At 38.3% G+C, this 15,275-nt stretch overlaps 1 protein-coding gene across 1 annotated transcript; it reads left to right on the forward strand.

Annotated features, from left to right (window-relative positions):
- Window positions 1–902: 902 nt before the first annotated feature.
- Window positions 903–13,216, forward strand: LOC131361403 (uncharacterized). The gene is made up of 6 exons (XM_058402469.1): window positions 903–918; window positions 3,802–3,852; window positions 7,926–8,246; window positions 8,830–9,777; window positions 9,901–10,259; window positions 13,160–13,216. Exons 1-6 carry the CDS (start codon window positions 903–905, stop codon window positions 13,214–13,216), a joined length of 1,752 nt encoding a protein of 583 aa, XP_058258452.1.
- The last annotated feature ends 2,059 nt before the right edge of the window (window positions 13,217–15,275 follow it).

The following is a 15,275-nucleotide window of genomic DNA, read 5'->3' on the forward strand; positions in this document are numbered from 1 at the left end:
CCATCCATTTTGTGGATTACTAGTAACACTAATGCTGCAGAAGATAGGGTTTTTCACAGTGCACTGATTCAAGCACCTATAATAGATGCAAGATCAGAGAATGTCCTCTTTTTCCTCCAAAAAAAGACACATTATTCAGTTAGTGACAAGGGGTAGACTCAGCCACAGGGGGATGTGTCATCAAGGAGCATCTCAATAGTCATATGGTCAGTGCTGGGGGAAGCCCTACTGAAAATCTTTTGAAGGTCTTGCTTCTGAGCTGGGATATTCTTGCTACTGCAAGAATTGAATTAAACATGTAATATGTAAATATTTAAAAAATGTTATTTTTATATTTACTTAATTTGATTATACTGTATTTTAGAAAATACTTGTTTTAAATTGAATGCTTATTATTACTGATAATTCTACAATAAATTAAATATTTATGAATTATTTAGCATGTTAATGCACTATGCATTAAATATGGCTGGGTCTGTTGTATACACTACAAATAAACTACAAAAATACAGTATAATGTTGAAAACATGCAAATAAGCAGGGCACAAAAGGACTAAAAGATACACAACCCATATTATATTATTCTTAGAATTGAATATAATTGTCAACACATTTAGGATTTCAGAAATGTATCATGTGCTGGAGGGTTTATTTTATACTTGTCAAGAAAAATTGGATATATTTAAAATTCACAAACTGTCCCAATATATCTAAACTGACTGTAGGCAGCCTGAAGAAAACGGTTTTACATAAACAGAGTAATAAAGAAATATACCACTATCCACTTTATATTACATAATTACAGCCTGAGATTGTCTTGAGATAGACTTGAGTCAGAAATGTGGGTGAGATTGGCAGATCACTTTCTACTTTCATTTTTGAGCTTGCATGTTCGATAGGAAATGGCGTCGAAAAAAGGTAAGGCTCCAACTTGTCTTAAACTTGTTTAAACTAAATTATGTGACCTTGGTTAAATTTCCTATTCACATTCTAGATAAAAGTGACACAGTTTTGCAGAGCAATTTGGTGATAATTGAAAAAAGGCTTAGGTGTATGAGATTTCCCAAATGTGGGCAATGTTCCCAAATGATTTATTATCAAATTTTTGTTGCTGGATTCACTACACTCATGTACTCATGTACACTTGCATGCCATCCAAACTTTTGTACAAAGCAGTTAAAATGGTCAGTATCACTATTTGAGGCCATTTTATTTAAAATTTGGAAGAACAGAAAGATTCAGAATTCTGCAATATTTTAATACAAAGGAAGTAAATGTTCAGCATCATGAATATTAAATTATTATTCTGTGTTATTTTAGGTCCATATCTAAATGCAAGCAAAACATTTGTGGTATTGACTCATTGAACTGCCTTGAACAAAGTTTCAAATTTTTCTCATGCCTTATTCAGTCAGTCCCCTAATGTACTGATTAAACTGAGCATATGATGAGCATACAATGAGGAAAAAAGTTGTAGCCACTTGTTCCCACAAGTAAGTGTGGTTGCATCTGTTTTGGGTAAAAACGACACAGGCCAAAAATATGGAAGTAAACAATATTTTAAAATTTCATGTTTAACCAATTTCCTCAAAAAGTAATACAACTCATCTATTCATATATGGTTAAAGGGGAATGGTCTAACGTAAACAATCTGTTAAAAGAAGCAACATCAAGAAAAAAGAGCCATTCACCATATTTTACAGTCTACCTTCATCCACTGTCTAATTAGACAGGTGTTCATGATGATAAATGGCAATGTTTGTTGGGTGACTTCACATTAGATGAAAAGACAGAAAGACAGAATCAGTGTGTTTTGCACTTCTAAATGATTCTTTGTATGAACGTTTGAATAATAATCATCAACTGTTAGGATTAATACAAAACACAAAATAGGATTTAAGAAACATGAAACTTATTGACCTTAAATGTATGTGATATGAACTATGAATAGTCTTACAAACGTAAATGAATAGTGTGTCTATGTCTTTAAAATGTTTGTGTGTAATCGTATCCATGAACAGGACACACTGATAAAACAGATGTTGTGAAACATTATACTGAGAAAGACCTTTGGTCTTAGGAAAGAACGAGTGTCTGTGTGTGCTGGAAACTTGTAGGATCTAAATGATTATTTGTCTCAAACACTGATTAATGATTAACAGCTGTTAAATATGATACTGGACAGCATTAAATTAGATTATTAAATATTAATCGTACCGACCTACTATGTGTCATAAAAACTTGATGGCATTAAGTAGGATTTAAGAAACACTAAGATGTTAAATACAATACTTGCCAAGACAAAATAAGAATTTATAAAGATTATATATGCAAACATGAATTTGATTGATGATGACACATGGCATAAGATGTCTTATGTTTTATAAATCATTGTGGACACCTGTCCCATGTCAGTTGCTGAAAGTCCATCTACAATTCTCTATGTTGATGTACTTGCAATACATCATATAGCCGGTTTATATTTTAAAATCCTATTCTATCCTAATTTAATACAGGATGTAGGATTTTAAAGCTTATACAATTTAGTTGTTTTTATATATAATTATAAGTTATCAATTGAAATTTCTATTGGAATCCATACAGTGTCTAATATTACAGATACTTTTTAGACTGATAAATTCTGTAAATTCTGAATAGTCCTAAATAGTTATGTTAACTAAAATATACTATATAGCCAAAAGCATGTGGACACCTAACCTCAGAAGAAAAAACTGTGGAAGAACTCAAGTGTGGATATTTGGGCTGCAAGCTGGGTTCCCCTGCTGGGTTCCCCTGCTATTAATATTAGAAAATAATTTACTGATGCAATGAATACAACTACACACTCACTGTACATTTAAAAGGAACACCTATACACCTTCACATTCATGTAATTATTCATGTATGTAATTCATGCTTAAAATCATGCAGATACAGGCCAGCAGCTTGGGGAAATGTTCATATCAACCATCAGAATCTCAGCTCTTGATCTACATGATTTTATGCATTGTGCTGCTGCCTGCAGTTCAGATAAATGAGCATAAATCATGCACACCCAGTAGGATCGAAGAATGTAATGGTGCTGTGGTAAAATAGTTATAACATCTTATGTAGCTTATGTATTTGAGCTGTATGTTTTCAGCTTTTGACTCATGACAGTGGAGGGCATTAGGGTAAGTGTCAGCTTCAGATGGAGTGGAAGGCAGTTAAATTAGTTGATACACTGCAGGAACTGCCGTCTTGACACCTAAAAACTTTAAATGTGTAATGGACATGAACATGCACTATATAGACAAATGTTTTCAGACACCTGACCATCACACCTACAGTATATGTGCTTGTCGAACATCCAATTACATATTTATTCCTCCTTTGCTGTTATAAGCTCCACTCTTCTGTGAAGGATTTCCACTAGATGTTGGAGTGTGGCCGTGGGGATTTGTGTTCATTCAGCTAAAAGAGCATTAGTGAGATCAGACACTGATTTTGGGTAAGGAGGTCTGGGGTGCAGCCAGTGTTCCAGTTCATCACAAAGGTCTTCAGTGGGGTTGAGTCAGGGGTGCACAGGAGCATTGTCATGCTCGAACAGAAGTATTTATGATAAAGCAAATTAAATCACATATTGAAATTTGTTTTCTGGTGTGATTATTAGCTAAAATAAAGTTTATTAAGTAATATGCAACTAATCAGCTGGGTTAGACATTACTTTATAATAAAAAGGAAGTTCACCCCCTTTCCCAAAACTATATAATTCACATTCTGGTAAAAAGTTAAAACGCTATTTTGTGATTTTTTGCACAGATCCAGCATGGCACAGGAAGAGGAGAAAGAGTGAGAGCCCACCTCCTGCAAGTAAGTGAGACTACACCCAGTTTGAAAACACAGGCAGAAAGAATGGAACCAAGTAGTGTTTTGAAATGAGTTCACACAGAAACCAATTTTCCAAAAATAAATACAACACAAATATTAACCAAACCACCTGAGTGACACAACAGAAAAAAGCATTTGCCCTATTTTTGGTATAAAAAAGTGAGATGATTTGTGTGTCTGAGGTAGGGGAGGAAACAAAACTGAAAATTCCTATTGCAACTTGGAAACCTCTGCCTCTTGTGACATTAAGAGCTGTTCTCCAACTGAGATCATAGTACAATCAGTTCTTGTACACTTTGGTTGTAATCCCACACCAATCCCCCGCCCAAACCACCACCACCGCCACCCAGACTGCCACTGCCAGGGAAACAAAGAATGCCTACCTCCATTGTTTGAGGAGATATATACACTATATTGCCAAAAGTATTCGCTCACCCATCCAAATAATCAGAATCAGGTGTTCCAATCACTTCCATGGCCACAGGTGTATAAAATCAAGCACCTAGGCATGCAGACTGTTTTTACAAACATTTGTGAAAGAATGGGTCGCTCTCAGGAGCTCAGTGAATTCCGGCGTGGAACTGTGATAGGATGCCACCTGTGCAACAAATCCAGTCGTGAAATTTCCTCGCTCTTAAATATTCCACAGTCAACTGTCAGCTGTATTATAAGAACGTGGAAGTGTTTGGGAACGACAGCAACTCAGCCACGAAGTGGTAGGCCACGTAAACTGACGGAGCGGGGTCAGCGGATGCTGAGGCGCATAGTGCGAAGAGGTCGCCAACTTTCTGCAGAGTCAATCGCTACAGACCTCCAAACTTCATGTGGCCTTCAGATTAGCTCAAGAACAGTGCGCAGAGAGCTTCATGGAATGGGTTTCCATGGCCGAGCAGCTGCATCCAAGCCATACATCACCAAGTGCAATGCAAAGCGTCGGATGCAGTGGTGTAAAGCACGCCGCCACTGGACTCTAGAGCAGTGGAGACGCGTTCTCTGGAGTGACGAATCGCGCTTCTCCATCTGGCAATCTGATGGACGAGTCTGGGTTTGGCGGTTGCCAGGAGAACGGTACTTGTCTGACTGCATTGTGCCAAGTGTAAAGTTTGGTGGAGGGGGGATTATGGTGTGGGGTTGTTTTTCAGGAGCTGGTCTTGGCCCCTTAGTTCCAGTGAAAGGAACTCTGAATGCTTCAGCATACCAAGACATTTTGGACAATTCCATGCTCCCAACTTTGTGGGAACAGTTTGGAGCTGGCCCCTTCCTCTTCCAACATGACTGTGCACCAGTGCACAAAGCAAGGTCCATAAAGACATGGATGACAGAGTCTGGTGTGGATGAACTTGACTGGCCTGCACAGAGTCCTGACCTCAACCCGATAGAACACCTTTGGGATGAATTAGAGCGGAGACTGAGAGCCAGACCTTCTCGTCCAACATCAGTGTGTGACCTCACAAATGCGCTTCTGGAAGAATGGTCAAAAATTCCCATAAATAAACCTTATGGACCCTAAACCTTGTGGACAGCCTTCCCAGAAGAGTTGAAGCTGTTATAGCTGCAAAGGGTGGACCGACGTCATATTGAACCCTATGGATTAGGAATGGGATGTCACTTAAGTTCATATGCGATTCAAGGCAGGTGAGCGAATACTTTTGGCAATATAGAGTATCTGTCAAGCATTCCCCTTCTCTGTGTGCGAAACCTCATATTTGAGTTCCCACTCACCATGTGACCTCACCTACACTTACTACTTTATAAATTAGAACAAGAGCTGGGAAGCAATATAAGGACCATGTCTGCAAATTGTCTAAGATGGCTCCAATTAAAACATAATATGTATGATAAAGCATATTAAATAAGTAAATCTCAAAATAATTCACTATAAATCTCATGTAATGAAGTAGGTCCCAAGAAGTTAAAAGGGCAGAGATAAGGAAATTTGTTTTCTGGTGTGACTATTACTTAAAATAATGTTTATTGAAGTAATATATAACTAATCATCTGGGTTAGACATTACATTGTAATAAACAGGATGCTCACCCTCTGTGCCAAAATGATATAATTCACACTATGGTAAATAGTTAGAACTCTGATATGTTGAGGAAGCTGTGATCTTTTGTGATTTTTGCATTATCTGATTTCTGCACAGAGCCAACAAGGCATAGGAAGAGGAGAAAGAGTAGGACCCCACCTCCAACAAGTACGTGAGACTACACCTATTTTGAAAACACAAGTCAATAGTATGGAAGCAAGCAGTGTTTCAAAATTATTTCAGAATGAAAGCAATTTTTGCCATCTGAGTGACACAAAGGAAAAGTGTTCACAGAAAATTCAGATGTTATCATATTGGCTATTTGGTGTTATTTCAAAATCTACCATCTTCACCTTTTTTCATGTAAGTGATAAAGCTTAATGAGTACAACCATGCTTAGGCCAGTCTTTGTATGGTGTTCCATGAGGTTTATGTTTCTGAGGTAGGGAACAAAACAAATCTGAAAATTTACGAGTCTGGACTATTGCAACTCTCTGCTGGCAGATGACCTCTGAATGCAATTCGTCCTCTGCAAATGATTCAAACTGGAGCTGTACAACTTGTTTTCAACCTGCCTAAGTTCTTACTCACCACCCCACTGCTGTGCTCCTTCACTGGATTCTGGTAGCTGCATGCATCAGATTCAAAACACTGATGCTTGCCTACAAGGCCAAAAATGGACCAGTTCCCTCTTACTTCAAAACTTGTCACTCCTCGCACTGCACCACATTCCTGCCAATCTACTAGCACGGGTCAACTGGTCCCACTATCTCTCAGGGTAGGTACATATTAAGACTCTCAAGACTCTTTTCTGTTCTGGCACCGAGGTCGTGGAATGAACTTCCCCTAGCTGTCCAAACAGCTGAGTTACTGAGTAACGTACATCACCATCATAAATGCAGCTCATTTATTTAACTCACCACTAAAATCTGAGGATCTGGAAGACTATATATATCTTTGTGCTCCAGAACCTCATGCATTTGTACTTGCATCATTACTAAAATGTTTTAGTGAACAAATGCTAAACTGTGGCTTTGTGACTGATATAACCCTGGATTTTAATATGGCCCAACTCAAATGCTTCTTAAAGGTTAATAGTTAAAAATGAAAATATTTACATCATGGCAGAAGAAAATATGAAGTACTACAGCGGGACAGTCTGACTTGGTAACTCATACAGAATAACTAATGTGTGCTGGACAATCTTCTGTCCTGGGAATCAGTTTTAAACAAATGACAAGCGAGGATCTAAGCAGATTCACTTTAACAGAACCTTGCTGCTCTACAGATTCAGAGGAAAAAAAGTTCAAATTCAGCACAGTCAATATTTCAGTATTTAGTAACTAATGCTTTGGTGTGTGATGGACAGTTACAGTATTTGTGCAGTAATCTTATTCTGCTTTACATAAAAAACTGGTGACTGGTCAAATATCAACAATTAAAGTTGAGCTATTGGGTTATTGTGTTGCTGAATAACATCAGTAATGGTAATATAGACTGCTGCTCAAGAGTTACTGATTACGTTAGCTAACTAAATTTTAACTAGTCATACACAACATAATTAAGATAATGACAGATATGTTCACATACACAGTAAAATCTACGTGCTAACATTAGATTCATATGCAAATATGATTATATCGCAAATATGATGCATTCTTGTAAGAAGAAATCGTTTGTTACTGAGGCAGAGCAGGAATCTGAATATGAAAGAGTCTTTCTTCTGTTACTTAAAACAATGTAGTGGAGTAGATAGTACGATATGTTACTTCAAAATGTAGTGAAGTGAAAGTAAAAAGTCTCAAAACAATTTTATACTTTAGTAAAACACAGATAATGGAAAAAGATATTTAAGTACAGTAACAAATTACATTTACTTTGTTACTGCCCACCACTTGTGTTTGCTTTAATTATCTTGGAAAAAATTTCAGCAAATATTTTGAGAAATTATATGTGCATCACTGTCTATGAAAATGAATAAATGAAATCTAAATATGTATATTTTCCCATTTTTCTTCTATTTAAGTGGCAGGAAGTGATTCCTCATTCCCAGAGCTGAACTTGGTGTTGTGTGGAAGTGACGAAGCACTGAAGACCTCCATATCAGATCTCATATTGGGCCTGAGAAAGGTGAAGACTGGAGAAGTCTGTGGACACCGTCTCAGGCTGGAGGTGATGCCAGCTCTCTACAACACTCAGCTCTCAGACAAGGAAGTGATGAACAAGATTCTCCACTGTTTCTCTCTTGATAATCCTGTCCACGCTTTTCTTTTCCTCGTTCCTGTTGGTCCTCTCACAGATGATGACAAAGGAGAAATCGAGATGATTCAGAGAACATTTGGTTCAAGTGTCTGTGATCACAGTGTAGTTCTTTTTACCAACAAGAACTATAATGAAGCTGCTGCAATTAACTTTGTAGAACAAAGTTCGGAAATGAAAGGACTTCGATGCCTGTGTGGGGACAGATATATGATCTTGAAGAAAAGAAAAAAAAATAGACAGAAGCAGGTGGCAGAACTGTTAGAACAAGTAACAAATATGAAGAAGATTTATTCTCTCCAAATGTATATTGAGGCACAGAAAGATGGAGCAAGACAGCCACTAGAGGAGGAACTGGCTGAAATGAAGAACAGAATCAGGCAACAACAGGGAACATGTGAGTTTTTATCTCTAAAACATAAAAGATTTTTTTTTCCCAGAAATTATTTAATGTCTGTATTTAGATTATTAAATTATTAGATTCATTTTCTTACACATAATCTATGCACATAAATATTTGTGCATATTATAGTTTTCTATCAAGGACATTTGGTTCCAAACCTAGAGAGAGAAAAAAACAATATAAATTGTGGATTTGTCATCAGAATATTAATATAAATACTCAATCTAAAATCAGATATTGAATTAATAAGCCACTATGTCATTTTCAGGTGCTGAGGGTAAAAACTCTGACTCAACTTTGAGATTATTACTGATTGGAAGAACAGGAAATGGGAAAAGTGCAACAGGAAACACCATTCTTGGAAGAGAAGAATTTGAGAGTGACATCTGCATGAATTCTATGACAAAAATGTGTCAGAAGGGCATTGGAGAAGTGCAGGGCAGATCAGTAGCTGTTGTGGACACTCCAGGACTCTTTGACACCACACTCTCAAATGAAGAGGTAACAGAAGAAATTGGGAAGTGTGTCTCAATGCTGGCACCAGGACCCCATGCCTTCATCATTGTGCTGAGTGTGGACAGGTTTACTGAAGAAGAGAAAGTAACAGTGAATCTGATTAAGAAGATGTTTGGTCCTGAGGCTGCAAAGTACAGTATAGTGCTGTTTACTAGAGGAGAAAAACTGAAAAATAAAACACTTGAAGATTATCTCAAAACCAATGATCATGCATATGTGAACAAGTTAATCAGAGACTGTGGTGGAAGAGTTCACTTATTTAATAACTGTACAGAAGATACCGCCCAAGTTAACAAGCTTCTCCAAATGATTGAAGAAATGATACATTTCAACAGAGACAATTATTTTACTAATGAGATGTTTGAGATGGTGGAGATGTCGATACAACAGAAACAAAAGCAGATGCTTAAGGAGATAGAGGAGCAGATGCAAGCTGAAAAAGAGGCTCTGAAGGTCAGATATGAAGAAGAACTGGAACAGATGAGAAAGCAATTGGAAGAGGAAAGACATGAAAGGGAAAATGCGTTTAAGGAGCGAGAAGAAGCATTGAGGAGAGAGTATGAGAAGAAAGAAGCAGAGCAGAAAGAGAAATGGAAGAAAGAAAAACAAATAAGAGAAGAAGAGGAAAAACGACAAACTGCAGAGAATAAACGCAAGTTGGATGAGATGACGGAAGAACTAGGCAATCAAAAAGCAAAATGTCTCCAACAGCAAACTGAAAGGGCAGAGCATGAGAGAGCGATTAAAGAACGCTTTGAGCAACAACTAAAGGAAGAAATTACACAACTAAAACTCAAACATGAAGAAGAGATTAAAAAGAGAGATGAGGAAGAGCAAAAGAGAAGAAAAGAACAGGAAGAAGAGAGAGAAAATTTAAACAGAAAAATGAAGGAGGCAAAAAGTCAGGATGATACTGAAAGGATACTGAGAGAACAGGAGACGCGATGGACAGAGCAGATGAGAGAAAGGGATGAAGAATTCAAGCGAATAAAAGAGAGACATGCTGAAGAACTAAGAGCACAAGAGATAAATCAGGAGCAAATGAGGAAAAAATTTGAAAAGGAAAGAGAACAAGAGAGAAATGAGCAGCAAGAAACAGAACGGAGGAAAAGGGAGCAAATAGAGAAAGAGTATAAAGAAAGCAAAGAGAAAATATTGCAGGTGTATGAGGAACGGGAAAAAGTGAGACAAGAAGAATGGAATAAAAGAATCAAAGCAGAAAAAGAAAGAAGAAAAGAGGAGACACAGAGACTAAAGAGACTGAAAGAGGAGATAGAAGCAGAAAGACAAGAGGAGATAAAAAGGAGAAAGAAAGAAGATAAAGTAAGAAAAGAAAAAGAAAACATAGCCCGTGAGAAAATGAAAAATGATTATGAGAGGAAAATGAAAGAAATGGAGAACAAATATCAGGATGAGGCTAGAAGGAGAGCTGAGGAGATTAATGACCTAGAGGAAAAAAATAAACAGCACATAAAAGAACTGATTAACCAACATCAACATGAGTATCAGCTTATCAAGGATCTGTATGAAAGTACCAATAAAGAATTACGTAAGCATAGAATGCAAAAGGAAGAAAATAAAGTAGAGAGCTGCATTATTACCTAAAAGCTTGTTCATATTTTCTGATGCTTACATTTACATGAGACAAAAAATTCTACATTTTACTTCCTTTTACTTCATTTTCCTTTCTTAATCAGCATAAATGTAGAAGCCTTAGTCTGATTATCATGTCTACATTTGGAGCTTATTGAACAGGCAAGAATGTGCGCACACATACATTTCACCACGTAGTTATGCCAGCTGTTTAGATACCCTAGTTTATAGGGCAGGTGCCACCCCTTGTATTTTTGGGTTAGCTTATATCAGAGTAGACTTCAGTTTTCTTATGTTCTTTTCTTTGGCACTGCACGTTTTCTCACCTCACAAGTCTAGACCCCTGTTTTTTTTTTTTTTTATATTTGTGTCCAGTGTCTTCTTGTTGTCTTGTTGTTGTCGTACAATAAAAGCTAAATACCATCTCTTCTCTTCCAACCTATTTTATTCCATCTCCACTACACTCCTGCACCAACCACTATTACTGTTCCTGCACCCCTCCTAGACACAAGCCCCAGTGTGGGAAAGTAACACAGTATTACTGAAAGTTATTTACTTTTTGTTTATCTATGTTCTTCCACATTGTTCTCTTTGAGGGCTTTCCATCTTATATGAGCGCTATAGGAGTGCTAAGCACCGTTCAATGTGTTTTTCTAGTGTATTTTCATTATTTCATTCAATTATTCATGAATCTTTATTATACTGTTTGATTCCAAGAAGCAGATATATGATTAGTCAATAAGTGTCAGGAATGGGTGCCTCCACTGGTACAGAATCCAGACCAAAATGCAGGGATAAGATGAGAAATTTATTAATAAAATAACAAAACACAAAAACAAACAGCAGAACACAAGCACAAGATAGCAGGTATAAATAGGGAAGGTGATAATTGAAACATAAGGAAGAGGTGTGCAGAGGCAGGGAAAAGGAGGAATATTGGGTGGGGCAAGCACATGTGCAAACAACAGAGTATTTCATAGGGCTAGACCTAGACAAATGCTGTAAATGTAAATAAAAGGAAAAACAAAACACGGGTATGCTTCACCCCAAATGTGAGCCTGAGGAACTTCCTGTGCTCTGGCAGAATGCCTATATGAAAATAAACATCATTTTGGTCTATTGTCACAAACCATTCCTAGGACCTGATCTGCAAAGCAAGTTGAGTCAAAAAGCATCAATCAGTCATCATTTCAGCCATATATAGCTGATGCAATACACTATGAAATGAAACAACATATATCCAGGACCCTGGTGCTACATAAAACAACATAGAGCTACATAACACAATACAAAACAAAACAGTACAGGACAGATACACAAAACAGACAAAATAGCACTGAACAAGTATAAATTCTGTATAATATGTTCTATGGTGCAATGTGCAAAATAGGAAAACTTTAAACAAGGTTCTTGTAAACATATACACTCCTGTATAGCAGCAGTTGGTGGCAGTTAAAATGTCTTCGAAACACCAACAGCAGCACTTGTGTGCAAAAAAACAGCGTGTAAACAGTTATAATGTGGGTGGTGCTACAGACATGGAAGAATATTCAACTGAATTGAGTGTTTGAGTTTTGAGTTTGGAACAGATCAGTTCACATGTTGATGGAATTTGGGGAGCACTCACTGAATTGAGAGTTGCATGGTTAAAATCTCCGACTATAATAAACAGTCTGTCGGGGTGAGCATTCTGCAGATCCCTATAGGAATTCACATTCACTAATAACTCCATAGAATTCACATAGTGCCTCCTTAGCATTAGCACTGGGGGGAATGTACACTCCGACAATAAGGACAGAGGGGAATTCATGAGGTAAATAAAATGGCCTGCATCTAAAAGTCATGACCTCCACTAGCCATGAGCAGTAGCTAGAAACAAGCACAGAGTTCTTGAACCATTTCGTGTTGATGTAAATACACAAGCCACCACCACAAGTTTAACCACACAGACCTGCATTTCTGTTGATGTGAAATGAGGTAGTGGCAGTGTCTGGAACTCTATCGCTGAGCCATGTCTCTGTGAAAACTAAGATGCAGCAGTCTCTAAACTCTCGTTGGGTGGCTGCTGGATGGGTTTTGTGTAGTTCACTTTATTGTCCAGTGAGCAAATGTTTGATAGAAGAATAGACAAGAAAGCAAGCCGGCTCGGGTTTGTTTTTAGTCTAGCACAGACAGTTTAGCCCGACCGCTTGCCATGCTTCCGCTTCTTTGAGCACCGCTTCCGGGGTCACCTCTCCCGGTCACCGGCATCAGGCAACTTTGTGAGTATGAGCATTTTGAGTGTGAGCATCTTGAACTTGAATGTCTTCAGTTCACAAATCAGAGCCTGCAGGTCGAAAATTGGATGCAGCCCCCCATCTTTCTTGGAGTCTCAATCTGGGAGGGGAAGATATTCTATGGTCCATTTCCTCAGAAGTGAGAGAGGTTCCCCTTGGAGGAACACAGTTAGGTGTTCAGGTGTTAACAGTGGGCAACACACCCTCATACAGAGGATGGGAGGCGAACTGAATCCTGTACCCTCTTCTATGGTATCTGGGACCCACTGAGTCACACCTGGCAGAAGCTTCCATGCTGCTGGCTTGGCCTGCTGCCATGTAGGCCTTCCCACAATGGCTGAGGTGGCACTAGATGGCTTAGAAGGGAGTGCAGGCTTCCTCCATACAGGCTTATAGGTTGTGAGCGTTTCTTCAACCCTAGGCATGGCTGCATACTCGCTGTCTTCAAGCCCCACAATTACCAAATAGGTGGCCAGGGAAAACAAATGGGCAGAATAGGGATTCCTCCAGGACCTCTATACCTTGGCATGGAGGTCCAAGAAAAACGTCAGTTGCCTGCATGGGGGTGGCATGCAGCCTGAAGTCAGGAAGCGGTCATCAAGCCTAGAACACCTCAAGGAGCTCATCGAACACCAAAGACCAGGTTCTGTATACAAAGGCCTAAGAAATGTTGCATTAAGGCTCGTCTTATGTCATTGAATGAAACACTCCACTTCTAGAAAGTTAATTGTAATTGAAAAACTGTACTCATTCAAGCCTAAATTGTCAAAACCCAACTCTTTTGAAATAAAATTCTTTGCTGAGCAACAACATATAAAGAATTTAATTGAAATAGAACTAAATGATCAAAATTGTTCAAATAAATGAATTTGAGAATATGAGGGATTGATGTTAAATCTGACTCAATTTAACACCAAAAAGGCAATATCTCAGGTGACAGACTTACTGAAATCAGTTTGTGTGTCAGAAACACTCAAAATGAATTGAACATATTAACACACTGGAATGAAATGTATTATGAAAATTACTCACTTTAAGTATCAAAATATTTCTCTGCAAACTCACAGTTCTTAAGCATGCTGAATAACTGTATAAACAAATATTTAACACTGTGGGCCCACACACACAGTTAATACACACATACTCTCACTACCTGCCCAGCAGCAGGCCTAAATCTTGGCTTGTAGTGGCTGTGAAACAAAACACTGGCCTCTTCACTTTCTTCATCACCGTCAAAGTATTACTACGATGATTTACCAATTACTCAGATCAGCTGCCTGTCTCTCTCCTCACATCTTTTTCATTTCCCCTGGGAGGGAGTGTCTTAACACACACAAGCCAGTTTGGGGCTCCGTGGAGACCAGGGGTGATTCTAGGATTTTCATTTAAGGGGGGCTCAGTGTTTGACTAACCGGGTAGGATGGTAAACTTATTGCAGCATTCCATTCTATTGCATAGATGTGTATAACATTTGAGTACTGAACAAGCCAAATAGGAGTCTTCCTGATCACACACACACTTGTCTTTTGACCCTCGCTCTGAGATGTTGCGGTCTGCGGATTGAAGAACGCAGTGAAAGATGGGGAGGAGCCGGAGTCTGCCGCCATTTTCATATGAAATTTAAAGGGGACTGAGGCGATCACGAATGTGTGTACAGTTTATGGAGAATCGCAGAATTTTTAGGTGGGGCTGAGTAGAAATGTCCTAGCGACACCCATGGTGGAGACCAAAGGGCAGGACTTGATCAGGGGATAGGGCTACCTGCCAATATCCCTTGGTGAAGGTAGAGATGAAATGGGCCATTCCTAGACACTCCACAAGGCTGTCCACTTTGGAGAGGGGTTAAGATGAAGCTTTCCTTTTGTGGCTGCTATAAGACGGCGGTGGCAGTGGTGGTCTTAATACTTAAACTAGATCAGATTTTTTCTTCATTCTGACGTTTAATGTGAAAAAAGAAAAAAAGAAAGAACCAACATGTGCGGGGACAGATATATGATCTTGGAGAAAGAAAAAAAATAGACACCAGCAGGTGGCAGAACTGTTAGAACAAATATCAAATCTGAATTCCCTCCAAATGTATATTGAGACACTGAAAGATGGAGCTAGAGGATGAACTGGCTGAAATGAAAATCAACCTGAAGCAAAATCACAGAAAGCATGTGAGTATAAGTAGATTATATAGGTTTTTTTTTTTTACATGTTAATCCAGGTACATACAACTGAAGTGAGTTAGACACTCATTCATACTGATTCATCTTTCCATAGACAAATACCATAGTTGCCAGTTTCAGTATTTTAATATTTGTGGTTATAAAAAGCTCATACACAC

Source organism: Hemibagrus wyckioides, linkage group LG11 (genome assembly GCF_019097595.1).
Source record: "Hemibagrus wyckioides isolate EC202008001 linkage group LG11, SWU_Hwy_1.0, whole genome shotgun sequence".
In the NCBI taxonomy this organism is placed as follows: domain Eukaryota; kingdom Metazoa; phylum Chordata; class Actinopteri; order Siluriformes; family Bagridae; genus Hemibagrus; species Hemibagrus wyckioides.

Coding starts and splice junctions, on each gene's coding strand:
- LOC131361403 (XM_058402469.1), top strand. Junction 3,853..7,925: donor TGAGAGCCCACCTCCTGCAA/GTAAGTGAGACT, acceptor CTTCTATTTAAG/TGGCAGGAAGTGATTCCTCA. Junction 9,778..9,900: donor AGGCAATCAAAAAGCAAAAT/GTCTCCAACAGC, acceptor TTAAAAAGAGAG/ATGAGGAAGAGCAAAAGAGA.